Consider the following 11,795-nt stretch of genomic DNA (forward strand, 5'->3'; position numbering starts at 1 on the left):
ACCTTATCCAGGTGATGAAGGTCAGCATCAACAGTCATAAATCATGTTGACTGTATGTTCCTTTGATAGCACTTTATCTCTGTAAAGTATATTCCTCCCCAAAACCCGTAACTCCAGTCTAATCATAAGGAAAGCATCAGACAAATTCCAGTAGTTGGGGATCCTACAGAAGATTTGACCAGTACTCCCCCCAAACTCTCAAGGTCATCAAAGCCAAGGAAAGTTTGAGAAACAGCCACAGCCCAGGGGAGCTAAGGAGACATGACAACTAAATATAATGTGGTATCTTGGATGGGATCCCGGATCACAAATAGGACGTTAGGTAAAACCTAAGGAAATATGAAGAAACTTTAGTTAGTTACAATCTAGCGATATAAGTTCATTAATTTTAACAAATGTAACATACTAATGTAAGATGTTAATAATAGGGGAAACTGTGCGGGCGGAGGTGTGGTAATAAGGAACCTCTCTGTACTGTCCTGTCAACTTTTCTATAAATGTAAAACTGTTCCCAAAAATGTTTTATTGAAAACAGAATTGGCCCCTCCAGCGGCCCCAGCGCCCAAAGCAGGCAAGGGCCGTGCCCCGCACAAAGATGGCGGCCGCCGGCGTCGGAGGAGGTCCGCCCGCTACAAAGATAGGGACCCCGGCGGGAGGGACCGGAAGTGCAGTCTGGCGGTAGCGCCGGTCTGCGGTAGGCGTGAGAACGCGCGGGACGGCGCGGGTCCGGGCATGAAGCTGGGCCGGGCCGCACTGGGCCTGGTGCTGCTGGCGCCGTTGGCGGTGCGGGCGGTGGAGCCCATCAGCCTGACACTGGCCCTGGCCGGCGTCCTCACCGGCTACATCTCCTACCCGCGCCTCTACTGCCTGTTCGCCGAGTGCTGCAGCCAGAAGCAGAGCCTCAGCCGGGACGGTAGGATGGGGAAGGGGCTGGGGGCTGGGGGCTGGTGCTAGGGCTGGGGCGGGGGTCAGAGGCTGGGGTCCAGGAGGCCCGGAAGCCCGGGCAGCGCTGAGGCCGGCGGGGGCTGGACCCGGAACCGGAGTGCGGGATGGGGCCTGGCTCCTGGGCCACGGCCACAGGCAGACCGGACTTTGGTCGGAGAGCTGCGGAGGCCAGCTGCTGTTTGGGCACCTTCGCTCAGAAACTGGGAGTGTGGACGATTGGAAACTAACTCCAGAGAGTTTTTACTCCTTCCTCGCCGGAGACGGGAAGGCTGGTGGGGACTCTTCCGGCGCGGAGCAGTGGGGGCCGAACCGCCGCCCTTTTCCTGCCCGGCGTGGGGTGGGAGGGACCGAGCGGGGATGAGGGGCTCACGCTGGTGGCGGAGGCACTGGAGCCAAGGGTCTCTTCAGGAAGGAGGGCTCGGGAACGGGCAGGACTAGCAGACAGAGGGCCTGCTGGACCCGCCGGTCACCTGGGCCAAGTGCTTACGTACATCCGCGTCTCACTAGACGCTTGAAGAGCTTAGCGGGCTTTGCTGGCTTTCACATGAGCCTGTAAACTGGGCTGCATTTTGCCACGTGTGTCCCCCTCCTCCCCGCCTGACTAGCTTTGTTTTTCCCAGCGCTGCAGAAGGATCTGGACAGCAAGCTCTTTGGACAGCATCTTGCAAAGAAAGTCATCTTAAATGCTCTGTCTGGCTTCATAAGCAACCCGAAGCCCAAGAAACCTCTAACCCTCTCCCTACACGGGTGGACGGGCACCGGCAAAAATTTTGTCAGCAAGATCATCGCAGAGAATATTTACGAGGGTGGTCTGAACAGTGACTACGTCCACCTGTTTGTGGCCACACTGCACTTCCCTCACATCTCCGACATCACCCTGTATAAGGCAAGGGCCAAATTTCGGGATCCTTCCTGGGTGATGCTGGGTTTGGGGTTTCTTTGTTGGGGAACGGGATTTGGAAATTCCGTGTTGAAATGAGTGAGCCCTGAAAATGCATCAGTTCCCCTTTGAAAAGTGTGGAACTTACAGAGGGTTGGAGATGCAGGAAACAATTATACCATCAAAGCTCATGGTGGTTTCTGAAAACAGGCTCAGTGTGATAGTAAGTGGGGTCATAGGATTTGAGAGATGGACATAATCAAATCCAGTTTAAAGATTGTCAAATCTGACATGTTTTATAAAAGAGGAAATGTTTCTAGGGAGGCCTAAGTTTGCTTTTACGGTTTAACTCCCTATTTAACAGTCTGGCTTTGTTGGCAGGCACACCTGGATTTGAGCCCTAAGGCTCCTTACAGCTGTGTAATTGTGGGAAGGTCACAAGACCTCCCTGAGACTCAGGTTCTTCGTCTGTCAAATGGCAGTTGTGAGGATTTCTTGAGCTCTGTGTGTCAAGTATGTAACGTGATGCCTGGCACATAAGCGTTCAAATCAATGTTAACTGTTGCCTTTTTTAATCCTCACTTGTGCGAACACATTTTTCCCTTTGGCTTGGGAGAGCATCAGGGTCACCGACTGTCCAGGAGTTTCTGGGATGTGGGACTTTCAGTGCTACAACTGAGAAAGTTCCAGGCAAATAGAGATGAGTTAGTCATCCTAGTTAGCATTCTGTCTTCACTGTTTAATAGCTGTGTGACTTTGAGCAAGTTACTTAACCTCTCTACACCTCAGTTTCCTCATCTGTGAAATAGGGAACACAGTAGCAACTACTTTGATGGGTTTTGGAAGGTCACAATAAAACACTGTATGAACAGTGCCTAGAACAGCATCTTACCTGTAGTGAGTGCTCGATACATGTTCTCTGTTGTTGTCTGTAAGTGGGAGAAGCAGAACGGGAAGACCTTGGTTGCTGGAGCCTGCCAGACATGAAGGAATCCTTGTTTAAAAGGTGGTTCGCGGGGCTTCCCTGGTGGCGCAGTGGTTGGGAGTCCGCCTGCCGATGCGGAGGACATGGGTTCGTGCCCCGGTCCAGGAGGATCCCACATGCCGCGGAGCAGCTGGGCCCGTGAGCCATGGCCGCTGAGCCTGCGCGTCCAGAGCCTGTGCTCCGCAACGGGAGAGGCCACACCAGTGAGAGGCCCGCGTACCGCAAGAAAAAAAAAAAAGGTGGTTCGCTTTGTGGACTCGGGCAAGTCACTTCAGCTCCCCTAAGGTTCTCGTTCTGTAAATAGAGGTTAGTCCATACCTACAGAGCAGAGTTACTGCCTAAGTTAAATATGTACCCATGGAACATTGTAACCATGGTCCGAGTAGCCAAGCAAAACGCCAAATCATAAGAAGTCAAGTCATTGTAACTTACAGATTTTTCCTCAGAAACAGATAGCTAATTCTTTCTCCTTACATCTGGGAAAGAACTGTATAGAACCATAGTTCAAATTTCTGATGTAAAGAGTCCTTTCTCTTTCTTATCTTGATTGTTTAATATAAGGAGTACCTAAATATGTTCTTAGGGAGTGTTCCACTTAAGCAAATTTATTTCAGCAGCCTCCAGGCATTGTTCCAGAAACTCAAGAGTGTTGCCTCACCACAGTCATCCCCAAGGGTGTGTGCTCTGGAGTTCTCCTCACTTCCCCCATTGGAAAGTTAGAGCCCCTTCTCCAGGCTGATCTAAGGACTGAATGAGAAAAGAGGTTACTTGGTCTCTGCCTTCTTCCAAGAAGGTGGTGTACACAGGATACGTATTAACATTGCCATTTTGATGACAAAGGCCCAGCAACTCAGTGACACAGCATCGACGTGACATGTTGCAGGACAAGAATTACAATCAGAGTGTGGGGCCTTGGAATCAGGCAGGGTGGGATTCAGATCTTAGCTCTGTCTCATACTAATTTTGTAATCTTGGGCAAATTTTGTAATCTCAGTTGACTATGCTCTCTGTGCTTCAATTTCCTCATCTGTACAATGGGTATGATAACGCCCACCATGTGGCGTTGTGGTGAGAAACAAAAGAGCTTATATAAAGTTCTTAGCACAGTGGGGAGCACACAGGAAGCAGTCCGTAAATGCAGCCTTTGTAGAGGCATTTGTAGCGTTAATAATGCTCACTTTGGTGGTGTCACTCGCACTTCTGAGCGTCTGTATTGGCTCTTCCCCCTTGTCACTCAGGATCAGTTACAGTCGTGGATCCGCGGCAACGTGAGTGCCTGTGCGAGGTCCGTCTTCATATTTGATGAGATGGACAAGATGCATGCTGGCCTCATAGATGCCATCAAGCCTTACCTAGACTATTATGACAACTTGGATGGGGTCTCCTATCAGAAAGCCATCTTCATATTTCTCAGGTAAAGTCAGGGCTGGGACATGGTTTGAAGAGCTCTGAGCCCCAGCCTGGGGGCTTCGGGGGAAAAACACCAGTCCTTATTCACTAGAATTCTTTTGCAGCAATGCTGGAGCAGAAAGGATCACAGACGTGGCTTTAGATTTCTGGAGAAGTGGAAAGCAGAGGGAAGAGATCAAGCTCAGAGATATGGAGCATGCCTTGTCTGTGTCGGCCTTCAATAACAAGAACAGTAAGTGGGCGGACTTCCCTGGGGGTCCAGTGGTTAAGACTCCGTACTTCCAATGCAGAGGCCGTGGGTTCGATCCCTGGTTGGGGAACCAAGACCCCACATGCAGTGCAGTGCGGCCAAAAAAAAAAAAAACAACAGTAAGCGAGGCCATCCATTCCCAGCACAACATCCGCCTGCTTCATGATCCCGCGCCCCTAAGTTTTAAATTGACGACCTCACCATCACCTGGGGGCTGGTTAGAAATACCAATTCTCAGTCCCTTCCCCAGGCCTACTGAGTCCAAATTCCTGAGGGAATCTGTGTTAACAAACTCCAGGTGACTTTTGCACATACACAAGTTTGGGAGATGCTGTTTTAAAGGAACAGGGACATTGTTGATCATCAAGATCTTGAAAATTCGTTTCCTGGTTTTTTCAGCCAAATCATTTTCCCTTGTAAAAGCGGGTGGTGGAACAAGGAAGGCTGCTGGGGAGCCTCTGATGGAGGAAATGGGCCCGTTAGGTCCCTTTCTCTCTGCACATTAACCTAGAACCCTGAGGGTCTGTGCCCGAGAGTGACAGCCAAGCAGTGGTTGGGCCCCTGTTCTGTACTGGGCACTGTGTGAAACTCTCTACCTGCATGTTTCCTTTAATCTCCATAATACCCTCCTGGGGTAGAAACTATTATTGTCCTCATTTTACAGATGAGGAAACTGAGGCTCAGAGAGAGAGAGCCCCTTGCCCAAGGACACACAGCCTACTAGGTGTCTCTATTCCAGAGCGTGAGCTTTCGCTACCAAGCTCATTGCTTTGCCAGTGACCTGACACATTCACTTTTGGCCTTGAACCCTTGGATGTGGAAAGACAGCATGTTGGAGACTCACTCACTGGGTCAGATCCGTGAGCCCTGTGGGTTGATTGCTACCATTTGCTCAGGTTCGTTCCTGAAATTGTAAATCAGAAGGTCTCCTCTGAAACAGACTCGCCGAGAAATTCATAGCACTTCCGAGTTACATGAACAGTAATGGGGTATTTTATGTCAATTCATGCAAGTGGAATGTTAACGGTGAAAGACAAAATATTTTGTAGTATGTTGAGTAGATTCTTGGCATGCCAGAAGTATGAACACATACAGTAGAAGTCCCAGCCCCGGAATACCACAGCAAGTGGTTCTGGCCTAGAACCCACGCTGCAGGTTCCAGAGGGTTCCAGAGGATGAGCTTCGGACCTGGGCAGGCCTGGCTCAGCCACATCCTGACTCCGGCCTTAGGCAGATGGCTGAACTCTTTCATTCGTTCACTCAACGTATTTGTTGAGCACCTACTAGGTGTCAGGCACTGGTCCAAGAACTGGGGACACAGCAGTGAGCCAAAACAGAAATCCTTACTCTCTATCCTAATGATAACAAGTAAGGAAACGTGTCAGATGCTGGGACCCATGTCTACACAGAGGTAGAGATTTATCTTCCCCTTTTCCCACAATAGGGAAAAAGTAAACCAATAAATAGGGGTTGGGGGGTGTGGGACGGGGGTGAGCTGCAGTTTTATTTATTTTTACATTTTTAAAATTAATTAATTAATCTTTGACTGTGTTGGGTCTTCGTTGCTATGCACAGGCTTTCTCTAGTTGCGGTGAGCGGGGGCTACTCTTCGTTGTGGTGCGCGGGCTTCTCACTGCGGTGGCTTCTCTTGTTGCAGAGCATGGGCTCTAGGCGCGTGGACTTCAGTAAGTTTTGGCGCGTGGGCTTCAGTAGTTGTGGCTCGCGGGCTCTAGAGCGCAGGCTCAGTAGTTGTAGCGCATGGGCTTACTGGCTCCATGGCATGTGGGATCTTCCCAGACCAGGGGTCGAACCTGTGTCCCCTGCACTGACAGGCAGATTCTTAACCACTGCGCCACCACAGAAGTCCCTGCAGTTTTAAATACAGTGGTCAGGGAAGGCTTACTGTGAGGGTGACATCTGGACTGACCTAAGGAGTGAGGGAGCCATGTGGACACGGGAGGGAAAAGCATTCCATGGGAGGGAACAGCACACGCGAGAGCCCTGAGGCAGGAGTGTGCCTAGGCCAGGATGAACGCAGGGGACAGGAGGTCAGATGAGAGGTGGAGCTTGGGGTGGGGTGCAGATTGTGGAAGGCCTGGGGAACCACAGGAGGGCCTTGGGCTTGGCTCCAACTGGAAGACAGAGCCCCTGGAGGGTTTTGACAGACAGTTCCCTGATTGGACCTAGTTTTAACAGGACCACCTGGCTGCCGGGTGGAGAACAGACTGAAGGCAGCAGGGACGGGGAGGCCAGCGAGGAGTGGCTGCTACAACCTGGGGGGAGATGCTGGCGGCTCAGCCCAGTGTGGCAGCCGTGGGGGAGGTGGGACAGGGTCTGACTGGGATGTATTTTGAAGGTGGAAACAATAAGATTTCCTAAGGGACTGTGTGTGGGAATGAGAGAGACGAATCGAGAATCTGGCCTGAGCACTTGGCAGGGTGGCACTGCCGTTTAGGGGACGACCTGCAGGGGGAGGAGGTTTGCAGAGAGCGTGGGAGATGAAGAGGGGCGCGTCCGGCAAGGGATGACTCGTCTGAAGGCAGAGATGCAGAGCAGGCGGCTGACGTTCCAGTGCAGTTCCGGGGCGGGGGGTCAGGCTGAGGGTGCAGACTGCGGAGTGGTCGCTCGCTGGTCGGTTGGTGGTTTGTAAAGTCACTCGGTCCACCTGAGCACCCTTCGGGGCCTCTGTGTGGCGGGTCCTTGTCGTCCTGACTCCCTGGCCGATTAGCTTTCTGCTCTCCTTGCCTGATGGCCCCAGCTCAGTGCTCACAGGCCCCGGCACTACCCGGGATCGTCTGTTTACTGGGTGGCCAGTCCACGTCTGCCTGGCTCTGCTCCCTCCCCTGCCTCGGGCCTCCGGCGCACCCGGCACAGGGCAGGCCTGCCGGCAACGAGCTGGCCAGGGCCATCCAGCTCGCCGCTGCTCCGCTGCTGCTTGGCGCTCCGTGTGCGGCTTTCCCACGGCCGCAGACCCCACCGCCTCCAGGCAGTCAGATGTTTATTGAGCACCAGTTGTGTGCAAAGCACCGTTGGGCAAGAAAAGAATAAACTCCAGATGTGATTGATGGTAAGAAAAGTGTATTTGGTCTTCATCCGCGTTTTCTGGCACAGAGCTCCTAACACCCATGGAGTTTCAAAGTGATGAGAGCCATAATGGTGTCTTTGCTATTCCTAGCAAACCCCTTTCAACCACATCAGAGTTTGTGTTAATAAGGTGACTTTTGGAAAATACCAGGGTGGGGGGTGGCTTCCAGGGGAACCAGCCCTTGATTGGAGGGTTGGAACTTGCAGTCTCCAGCCCTTGTAGCCCTCCCAGGAGGGAAGAGGGGCTGAAGGTTGAATCAGTCGCCAATGGCCAGTGATTTAATCAACCGTGCCTATGTAAAGAATTTTCCATAAAACCCCTAAAGGACAGGGTTTGGAGAGCTTCCAGGTTGGTGAGCATGTGGAGAGCTGGGGCGAGTGATGCGCTCAGAGGTCATGGACGGGTCACGCCCCTTCCCACATACTTTGCCCTGTGCATCTCTTCCAGCTGGCTGTTTCTGAGTTATATCCTTTTATAATCAACCGGTAATCTAGTAAGAAAATGTTTCTCTGAGTTTCTGTGAGCTGCTCTAGCAAATTAATTGAACCCACGGAGGGGGTCATTGGAACCTCAGAAGCACAGGTGACAACCCGAACTTTTGGTTGGTGGCTGAAGGAGGGGACGGTCTTGTGGGGCTGCGTCCTTAACCTGTGGGATCTGACGGAGTCTCCAGGTAGAGAGTGTCAGAATTGAGCTGAAAGCAGGTGGGCTCAGAGAACCGCTTGGTGGTGTGGGGGGAAAATACAGGATGGACTTGGTGTCAGAGGCAGACCAGGGTTAAGGGACAGAGGTGAAGCGGCAAGGCGGAAGGGAAACCGTCCTCATGAAGAAACGCTGAGTGTGGTCCAATGGGTGCTGCGTCGTCTCCGAAGGGGAAGTGGGAGGGTCAAGAGGCCGGGAATCTCAGAGGACCTGAGACTGGGCAGAGACAGGCCTCATCCAGGGAAAGTGCAAGCCCTGTGGCCATAACAGAGCGCTGTCTTCACACGTTACTGAGGATTCTAGCTTTTGGTCCCGCAAACACTCTGGAGGGTTGGGACATGCCGGCAGCCGCGGTGGGTCTCTACCCTGTTGCTAGTCCCAGCTGCCGGAACCCCAGCCAGTCGCAAATTTCCAAGATTCCAGAGTGCTGGTCCTTCCCTGGGGACTCTTCTCACCTTTCACTTTCTGTGAACCTGCTCCCTTTCCTACTCAGCCTGCCTGCTTGCTTGTTCCAGGGTGGGTGGTGAGCCCCTTTCCCACTTCAGATCCTTTTTTTTTTTTTCATATCTAAAAATTTTAATAAATGCATAGGAAGGGTACCTGCCTGAGATCTTAGCGGTCACACCTCAAGAGGCCTCCCACTTCCTCCCTCTGCCTCAGTGGGCAGAGGCTGCCCACTGCAGCATCACCCTGCCCTTGGCTCTCACAGGAGCATCACCCCTCGTGGTTGCCCTGGGTGAGCTCACTGGCTAGTCTGCTCGTTAGGCCGTGAGCCCCATGAGAGCAGGTGCGGGGCTCCACCTCATGGCTGACACCCAGCAGATGTGTGTGGACAGGTGGACGGGTGGGTGGACAATGGATGAACAGCACCTTTTTCTTTTCCCCAGGTGGCTTCTGGCACAGCAGCTTAATTGACCGAAATCTCATTGATTATTTTGTTCCCTTCCTCCCCCTGGAATATAAACACCTAAAAATGTGCATCCGGGTCGAAATGCAGACCCGAGGCTACGAAGTTGACGAGGACATTGTAAGCAGAGTGGCCGAGGAGATGACATTTTTCCCCAAAGAGGAGAGAGTTTTCTCTGACAAAGGCTGCAAAACTGTGTTCACCAAGTTAGATTATTACTACGATGACTGACGGCACCAGAGATGTCGCTTCCCGCATCCCCGCTCTGGTCCCCGAAGAGGAGTAAAATGAATTATTCCGGTGTGACAGGACAGGCATTTTCCTGGGCGTTATTTTCATCAGGCAGGGCCTGTGGGCCGTCGGTGATGCATGACAGGTGGAAACAGCCCCAGAGCCTGCAGAAGCGGGAGCAGCCAGCCCCCAGCCCACCTGTGCCAGGCCTCATGGTTTTGTAAAAATCATGTTTTAATTTCATGTGTTTCTGTTTCAAGGAGGGATGAATCAGTTTTACTGAAAATGTGATAATTTTATTTAAAATGGTTTTTAACATTATGAAGAAACTTTTCAGACTCTTAAGTTGTTGGCTTTGTGTGTTTTTAAGTTCCTGTCATTACAACATACACTGTGATGTCTTTACTTCTAAAAAGCCTGAGTCCTCAGCCTGTCTTCTGTAGGATGGTGTCACTGTACTGGGGACGGAGGCTCTAGCAGCGAGCCGATCTGTCCCAGGATGACCATCGCAAGGGCAGTAAGTGTTTATAGAAGGACAAGTATGTAAGGGGACACACTCAGGCCCATCACAGACAAGACCTAAATGTCCTCCCCAAGAATTTTCATCACAGTAGCATTGTGAACTGTGGGAATGATCTTAGTAACATCGTGAACAATTTGTTAGAAACAGAATTTCCTCGAAAGAAAAGCATCTGCAGCTTGTCAGTGGCCGGTCAGTCAGCTTTGCAAAGGCCCTTCTCTGCTTTCCATTCCTAAATGAGCCACACGCTCTGTACCAGGTTTTGCCATATTTTCTTAAAACCTTCCTCACTGATTACTAATTTTCATTGTTTTATCAGAACTCCCCAAACCTCTAGGAAAGCTCAGCTGCCCCCCAGGATGCTGAGAACAGTGTTTTTATTTATTAATACAAACAGCTACCATTTTACAATAAAATTGTGTATGATTTGTGAATACATTTTTTTTTAATTTAAAAAATTTTTTTTTTGGCCACATTGGGTCTTCGTTGCTGTGTGCAGGCTTTCTCTAGTTGCAGCGAGCGGGGGCTACTCGTCGTTGTGGTGTGCAGGCTTCTCATTGTGGTTCTCTTTGTTGTGAAGCACGGGCTCTAGGTATGTGGGCTTCAGTAGTTGTGGCACTCGGGCTCAGAAGTTGTGGCTCGCAGGCTCCAGAGCGCAGGCTCAGTAGTTGTGGCACACGGGCTTAGTTGCTTTGCAACATGTGGGATCTTCCCGGACCAGGGCTCGAGCCTGTGTCCCCTGCGTTGGTAGGCAGATTCTTTTTAAATAAAATTTATTTATTTATTCATTTATTTATTTTTAAACATTCATGTGACTTGCTTTTGTTTTTAATTAAAAATTTTTTTTTTTTATACTTTTGGCTGCATTGGGTCTTCATTGCAGTGCGTGGGCTTCTCATTGCGGTGGCTTTTCTTGTTGTGGAACACAGACTCTAGGTGTGTGGACTTCAGTAGTTGTGGCACACAGGCTCAGTAGTTGTGGCTCGCAGGCTCTAGAGCACAGGCTTAGTAGCTGTGGCGCATGGGCTTAGTTGCTCCGCAGCATGTGGGATCTTCCCGGACCAGGGCTCAAACCCGTGTCCCCTGCGTTGGCAGGTGGAGTCTTAACCAGTGCACCACCAGGGAGGTCCCTAAGCTGTGAATTTAGACCTAACTGTGCAACCCAGGCTGGAATGGAGGGGAGTGTGACACGGACTCCGAGGACCTTGGCAGCTCCGGCTCCTTGCTCAGCTGCCCATGGGGTCACACTCCGTCAAGGGGGGCCCTGGAGCTCCCGACACTCAGCTGTGGAGTTCATTCAAGTCTACAGACATACCTCCCGCTGAGAAGCCGGGCAGGAGTACAGAGCAGTGTCGGAACGTAAACACGCCTTGTTTTGTGCAACACACCTATGTGCCTACGAGGGCTGCTGTGGGATATGAGCGTCTGCACAGTGCTTGCAGGGGCAGTTATTAGCAGGCACAGAAGACGGGTTGGACCCCTCTGCCTCATGGCTACCCACCCGCCCAGGCCCCCTAAGGCAGCACTGAACGTGGGAAGGTGCTTGATGTTGACCTGAAGCTGGCCTGTTGTCACGGCCCGGGATTAGGGCTAACCATTCATCTGGAAATGGCAGCCCCAGCACCTGGGAGTCCCTAAGTAGGGAACACAGGGGTCCCCTGACGCCCCTTGGAAAGTTCAGTCTTTGAGATGAGGCAGCACGGGGTGAAGCAGAAGAGACATTAGCCTGAGACCCAGATGGAGAAGGGCAGCCTCATGGGATGATCACCTCCAACTGGGAAATTACGGGAGTGGGTGACGTGATGGAGAGGAGGGTCTCAGCTTTCTAGAAAGGGCTCCATCCTCAGTCCTGGGAAGAGTTGGTGTTAACAAATCACTGT

General features: G+C 51.5%; 1 protein-coding gene across 2 annotated transcripts; it reads left to right on the top strand.

Annotated features, from left to right (window-relative positions):
* Positions 1-693: 693 nt before the first annotated feature.
* Positions 694-10,913, top strand: TOR1A (torsin family 1 member A). Of its 2 annotated transcripts, XM_082843493.1 has the most exons (5): positions 694-913; positions 1,566-1,831; positions 4,049-4,224; positions 4,325-4,452; positions 9,145-10,913. In XM_082843493.1, the coding sequence occupies exons 1-5, from the start codon at positions 733-735 to the stop codon at positions 9,393-9,395; spliced, it is 1,002 nt and encodes a 333-aa protein (XP_082699619.1). In that variant the 5' UTR covers positions 694-732; the 3' UTR covers positions 9,396-10,913. The 2 variants fall into 2 exon arrangements, with proteins under 2 accessions (XP_082699619.1, XP_082699618.1); XM_082843492.1 differs by lacking the exon at positions 9,145-10,913 and having other exon boundaries at positions 4,325-5,011.
* Positions 10,914-11,795: the final 882 nt, after the last annotated feature.

Source organism: Leucopleurus acutus, assembly GCF_964270905.1.
Source record: "Leucopleurus acutus genome assembly, chromosome: 7".
Classification (NCBI taxonomy): domain Eukaryota; kingdom Metazoa; phylum Chordata; class Mammalia; order Artiodactyla; family Delphinidae; genus Leucopleurus; species Leucopleurus acutus.